Source organism: Astatotilapia calliptera, chromosome 10 (assembly GCF_900246225.1).
Source record: "Astatotilapia calliptera chromosome 10, fAstCal1.2, whole genome shotgun sequence".
NCBI classification, from domain to species: Eukaryota; Metazoa; Chordata; class Actinopteri; order Cichliformes; family Cichlidae; genus Astatotilapia; species Astatotilapia calliptera.
The window spans coordinates 19,227,184-19,233,637 of record NC_039311.1 but is presented as its reverse complement, the minus strand read 5'-3'; the positions used below and the strand labels follow the sequence as shown (position 1 = coordinate 19,233,637).

Here is a 6,454-nt window from a genome sequence, read left to right as displayed (position 1 = left end):
CAAACAGAGAGTGAAACCATCATGAAACCTTTTTCTTGTTTCTAGTAGAACGCTGTCTAGATGAACGTTGTTGTTTAGTGTTAGTATGTGCAGATTTAACGTCACATTCTGTCTCAATCCTGCAGAAATAGGAGCAGCAGAGAAGGGCTCCTCCCAGGTATAGCAGTCCTGCGGACACCAAGCCGATGAAGAGTGAAGCTCCCAGATCCCTCCTTTGATCGCTGGCCAGGTCAGGGTTGAACATATCATTAACAATGGTGCGTGTGGTCCAGTGGACAGGCAGGGCCACCAAGCTAGCTGCAATGAGAAACAACACTCCAGAAGCTATATCCGCTTTGGTCTTTCGCCTTGCGTCTGGTATAAAGTTGGTGCACTTGGCCCCAACTACACCAAGCACAATCCCAAAGAACTGGATGATGATAGCAAAAACGATGAGCACTCTGGCATCCTGCAGGTCTTGAGGTAAGGTGAGCGTAGAATCATACTCTTTGCACTCCATCTCATGTTTAGTCAGCAGAATGCAGTTCACCCACAAACCCTCAAAGATCACATAAGTAGTGGCAATGTCAGCACTAATGAAGTCTGAGACTTTCCACAATGGGAGGAAACAGATAACTATTGTCCCTAGAACACCAATGATGGCTGAGACCAAACCCAGAATCTGTCTGCAGCTAACTGCCATGATGAAGCTCTGTTGATCTCTTCAAAGAGAAAAAGTAGTAAGAGAGTTTTGTAAGAGAAAATTTCAGCAGGTATTAGTTTTTATTGTCCACACAGAGGAGAAGTCGACTCTGGTTTTCTTTCCTACTGATTAGAGAGTGCTAAAGGAAGTGACAGAGGAGGAGTTTTCTAGCATGAGAAGAAACAGGTTTGTAAAGAAATCTCACCCAACCAGCTTGTTTCAAAGCACCTGTGATACGGACAGTTGAGTTTCACACGTGAATACAAAGGTCGATATCACAAAATCAGAAAAATGCAGACATGCAAAATGGTAATTATGAACAATCGGGGTTCAAATACTGGTGGAGGCATACAAGGCACACATCCAGTAGGGGTCACCAAGGTAGGCTACATTAGCTTAGCTTACCTTAAATGTAAACAGGAGGGACTCTGTTAAATAGTGAATTTATATATATAAAAATGACAGTGATGACTAAAAGTAACTACCCAAGTAACTACCCAACTCTGTACTAAGTCACAAAGCTACTAAATTAGCTGAAAATGTTGCGAGTTAAAATTGTTTAAAAACCCCATTGTTATATACAGGGAGTGCAGAATTATTAGGCAAGTTGTATTTTTGAGGAATAATGTTATTATTGAACAACAACCATGTTCTCAATGAACCCAAAAAACTCATTAATATCAAAGCTGAATGTTTGTGGAAGTAGTTTTTAGTTTGTTTTTAGTTTTAGCTATTTTAGGGGGATATCTGTGTGTGCAGGTGACTATTACTGTGCATAATTATTAGGCAACTTAACAAAAAACAAATATATACCCATTTCAATTATTTATTTTTACCAGTGACACCAATATAACATCTCCACATTCACAAATATACATTTCTGACATTCAAAAACAATGTCAGAAATGGTTTTTCTGACATTTTTCAAACAATGTCAGCCCCCCCATGCACTTTGGGGGCTGGGCCCCCAAAGTGCATGGGGGCCCAGCCCTGGAGCAGGGTGCCGCCGGTGCATCGAGCCACCTGGGGGGCTCTTCAACTGGTGGGGGAGATTGTCACATCTTGCAGGAGCTTTCCTCTCCTCAGGAGCTCCCTCTGCAGGAGGGGGAGATACAGGAGAGGTGGAGGAAGATCTCAGCCTGGGTGTTTATTGTCTTATGTAGTCTGGAAGATGAGTGGATGGTGGGGTGGGTGCAGTTTTCTCTGTGGTGGGGTTGGGTGGACTGTCCCGGGCTCTGTGGGGCCGGGCGGCGCTGCTGCACTGGGCCCCGGTCTGGATGGGCCTGGGCCCCCTTTCCCTGGCGGGTCGCGGAGTATGGGGGTGCCTACTGGGGTCAGCGGGGGAGCTGGCCCCAGGGAGGGGTCACTTGCCCCTCCCTTCCTTCCCTCCCCATCTCCAGCTGCCTCCCTCTTCCCGCTCCACCACAACCACCCACACATGCAGGGCCTTGGAGTAGGGGTATGTCACCAGGGTGCAGAGGAGGCTACCCCCCCCCCCCCCCCCCTCTGTCCCCTTCTGGCTGCCTCTGCCTCAATTTTATCCCACAACTTAGACATTCACATTACTCACACTCTCATTACACATACATATAGGATCTTGGGGGTGGGCATGATACACGGAGTCCAAAGTACCATCAGGGTGTACACCCCACCCCTGGCATCGTTGCCCACCTCTCAATTTTAAATACACGTAGACATTGAGGGCTAGCAGGAGGGACCATGCGCTTACCTGCTGCTCTCTGGCAGGTAGCTCCATGCCCTCCTGGGTTTTAAATGCACCTTAGAACACACATGCATCAACACTACAATGAGCGGGTGGAGGGAGGTTTGGAGTCTTCTCTCACCCCCGTTCTCTGCGACCTGCTGGAGCGGGGGGGGGCTAGGACTAGGAGGAGTTGGCCGTCCGACTGCGGTCTGGAGTGTGGAGCCTTCCTGCTGCTGCGGAGTCGGGGCGGTCTGCCTCCCCCCACCGCAGGGAAAAGGGAAACACCACCTGGATCTGGGTGCAGTTCCCCCCTCCAGGGGCGGGGGCACCTAGACCCGGTTTGTAGAGTACGCTTGGGGAGTGTGATCGTGTGTACAGCGTCTCTTTATGTCTGTCTCCACGTTGGTTGAGTGTGGAGTAAGTGCATATGAGAGCATGAGGGTGGGAATGGATGTTTGTGTCTGTGTGTGCCTGTATGTCTGTGTCTATATGTCAGGTTGGGTGTCAGGCGCCACCTCTCTGGGGACATCTCAGGCCCTCCAAGGTTTGGAGGCCTATCTCCCCCTACCACCACTTCCCCTGCCAGTGGCGGACCCCCTCAGACATCGGTGCGTTGGTGGTTCTTTGTGTCCGGGGATGGGCGTCCAGGTACACACCGGCTCACTCCTTGGCGGCCGCTTATCGGGGCCTGGAGCCTGGGGCTCGCTCGGGCCACTTCGGAGGTGGGGTGCCCCCGGCCTCTCGGCCTGGGGCTCGGTCACTCTGGCGCAGCTGGCTGCCGGCGGAGCTCACGGGCGCGTCACTGCAACTCCCCCTGGCTTCTGCTCCGCGGCTGCTGAGTGAGCCCTCATCTGGGACTCTCCTCAGCTCTTTCTGGGACAGTGGCGCAGCTGCCCCTCTGTTGGTCTTCCTTGGTCTCTTGTGTTCTGGGGGCCTCTGGATGTCTGGAGTTTTGATCTCCTCCACACCTGCTTCACGCCCTGGAGGACGGGGCTGTGGCCCCCCCACACCCTCTAGCAGATTATTACATGAAGGAACCTTTTAAAAAACAAAAAACAAGCGCGTCCATGCTCACAGGTGTACACACGGGTGATCACACCCACAAACTACACCCTTTTTGGCTCCTACCTCAAAGCACACTGTGTTCTGTTGATCTTATGTGCTGCACAATAATGTTTAACATTTAGTATTTACTGTCATATTCCCATATATCATTGTGATGTTGTTTATTCTATTACTCTTGTTCTCTTCTGCTTGCTTTCTTTTTTCTTTCTCAGCAGGTGATCCAGGTGATTGATATATGCATTTTTTTTCTCTGCCCGTTCTGTTGGTTTTTGTCTTTTGCCCTTCTCCCCCGTCCCTCTTCTCAGCTGTTTCTCTTTCCCTCTTTCTTTCTCCCCTTCTTTCCCCCAGTCAAGTCTGTCCCGTATTCAGTAAGTGAAAATAAAATAAACAATAAAAGGTGAATCAAATGGACCATTACGGCAAGGCTGGGATGGTCAGTTTGGTAAAGTAAATCCGTTGGGCATCTTTCTTTGCCTTTAGACAACAATTCTGATGGCAAAAGAGCCAAACGGGACAGGCCAAAAAAAAAAAAAAAAAAAAAAAAAAAAAAAAAATGTAAACAGGAGGGACTCTGTTAAATAGTGAATTTATATATATATAAAAATGACAGTGATGACTAAAAGTAACTACCCAACTCTGTACTAAGTCACAAAGCTACTAAATTAGCTGAAAATGTTGCGAGTTAAAATAGTTAAAAAACCCCATTGTTATATATTATCTGAGCGATATTTATGTAAATAGGCTAACATGTAACAATCTGCCAATCTGTTTTAATCGGATTCTTTTGTAAAGCTGAAATATAAACTGTCACATATTATAAATGTACTCATATTTACTTGCGCTGTCTTGTTTCATCAAATATAAGCGTTGCGTTCATTTTTAATGATAAGGTTGATCCATGAAAATGCATTTTGACATAACTTTGATCAAAATAACTCACCTTTGTTTTGTTTGCTTAACACAACTGGTGTCTTGAAAAAATTGAGACAAGTCTGTGAGCTGATAATAACTTTAACTTAGTATGTGACGTTCTTTAACAAATGTTGTGTAAATATTTGTTAGGAATATGGGGTTTTTCCTTACACTCTCATTCTTTAATGCAAAAATCTACCAAACGAAATAAAAAAAAAATACATTTTTAGCCTGTTTGGCAGCAAGGATCTACCACAAAACCTGTAAAGATTCTTTCACAAACACTCCCAAAACCAGATTTAGTGTTAGAATTTCTTTATCGTTTGACATTATTGTAATTATTCTTGCTAACATAATGATGTTATATACTCATAAATGCCAGTCTTAAATTATATTGGCATATAATTGTACACAGAAAAAAAAACATTGATCAATATCAAATAAAAGGAAAAGTAAGTTCAAACAACAAATTTAAATCAATTACTTGTTTTGTGCATTACTAGTATGCCTTCACACATTCAAAATCCTGGGTGTTTGTTCCTACAGTTTGTTTTGAAGCCAAAAAATTTACAGTCAGTTAAGCAGTCATAATTTTTTACTTAACTTAATAACAGACTAATTCAATGGCAAAGAGAAAGTGAAACCTTTATCTTGCTTCCACAGACTCAGCCCTGGAGTATCCAACCTCATATTCAGTCTCATTCCTGGAGGAAAAGGAGCAGCAGAGAAGGCCTCCTCCCAGACACAGCAGTCCTGCAGTGGCCCAGCCGATGTAGAGCACGGCTCCTGGCTCCACTGTTTCAAAGTTGTCCAGGAAAAGGCTGTTGGAATTCATACTATTGGTGAGGTTGATCCAACATGAGCTGACTGGTAGGGCCACCAAGATACCGGCAATAAAAAACAAGACTCCGGAAGCTATAACCACTTTGGTCTTTTGCCATTTGTTTGGCACAAAGTTGATGCATTTGCTCCCAACCACGCTAAGCAGAATCCCACAGAACTGGATGATGATAGCAAAAACGATGAGCACTCTGGCACCCTGCAGGTCTTTAGGTAAGTCCTGTATAGAATTGTAGGATTTGCACTGCATCTTGCCTGTACTCCTCATCACACACGTCACCCACAGACCCACAAAGTGGATCTGAGAAGTGGTGATGCTTGAACCAACGAAGGCTGAGACTTTCCACAACGGCAGTGCGCAGATGAAGATCGTCCCTAAAAAGCCAATGATGGATAAGAGCAAACCCAGAACATGTCTACAACAGGCCGACATGAGGAAGCTGTGTCGATCTCTTCAAGGAGGAAAGGAGGGTGCTCCTGAGAGTTGCAGTAATTTGTCTGTCAAAGACGATTTCAGCAGGTAGTTGTTTTTGTTGCACATTCTCCTCCTCTCCATGACAGAGGAGGAGTTTTCTAGCATGAGCTAAAACAGGTTTGTGAAGAAATATCACTAAACCACCCATGAAATGTAGAGCTGAGTACAGAAACAAAGACTTGACAAAATGAATGCATTTTGAATAAACAATTCAAATAAAAACATACTGTTTTATAGGGTGTAAAAAATTAAGTGTGAAAACAGAGACTGAGTGATAACTACTGAAATAGTCCAGCTGTGAAAGCAGTCATTGTGAAATAACTCTATTTATTCAGAATTTTGGGATTAAATACAATTTGAGTCCCTACATAAGTTGTTTCAGTTTAAATTATCAGCATCGCTGCAATGTGTGAGATTTATTCGCAGCACTTGCTAACATATAGTTCCCAGCCAGAACACATAACTTTCAGAGTGACCTGATAGTCTTGGATTAATGACTTGCAGAAGTTTGAATATATAGGAGTGATAAATTGTCTTGCACTTTTTTTAACCTGAGTATCAGTGAACGACCAAGAATTCAGGGAAACCCTACAAATAGTTAAAAAATAAATAAATAAATCAAACCCTGTACAGCAAAATAAACCTGCATCTTTAGATCTGGTCAGTATTCTGTTCATTGTGTGTAGCGCAGATATTTACTGAAAATAAATCTGAAAGTGACCCTGATTCAGGCTCTCATATGATTAAAAAACAACAACATAAAAAGCAACTAAAC

The 6,454-nt window shown here is 44.4% G+C and overlaps 2 protein-coding genes across 2 annotated transcripts; both read right to left on the bottom strand.

The window, feature by feature from the left end:
• On the bottom strand, positions 1–1,243 carry LOC113030723 (claudin-4-like). Its single transcript, XM_026182404.1, has one exon. It carries the CDS (start codon positions 680–682, stop codon positions 20–22), a length of 663 nt encoding a protein of 220 aa, XP_026038189.1. The 5' UTR covers positions 683–1,243; the 3' UTR covers positions 1–19.
• Positions 1,244–4,853: 3,610 nt separating this feature from the next.
• On the bottom strand, positions 4,854–5,779 carry LOC113031269 (claudin-4-like). The gene has a single exon (XM_026183306.1). The coding sequence runs from the start codon at positions 5,635–5,637 to the stop codon at positions 5,011–5,013; it is 627 nt and encodes a 208-aa protein (XP_026039091.1). The 5' UTR covers positions 5,638–5,779; the 3' UTR covers positions 4,854–5,010.
• Between the last annotated feature and the right edge of the window lie 675 nt (positions 5,780–6,454).

Excerpts from the sequence above, each read along its gene's own strand:
- LOC113031269 (XM_026183306.1), bottom strand. The coding sequence starts at position 5,637 with ATGTCGGCCTGTTGTAGACATGTTCTGGGTTTGCTCTTATCCATCATT.
- LOC113030723 (XM_026182404.1), bottom strand. The coding sequence starts at position 682 with ATGGCAGTTAGCTGCAGACAGATTCTGGGTTTGGTCTCAGCCATCATT.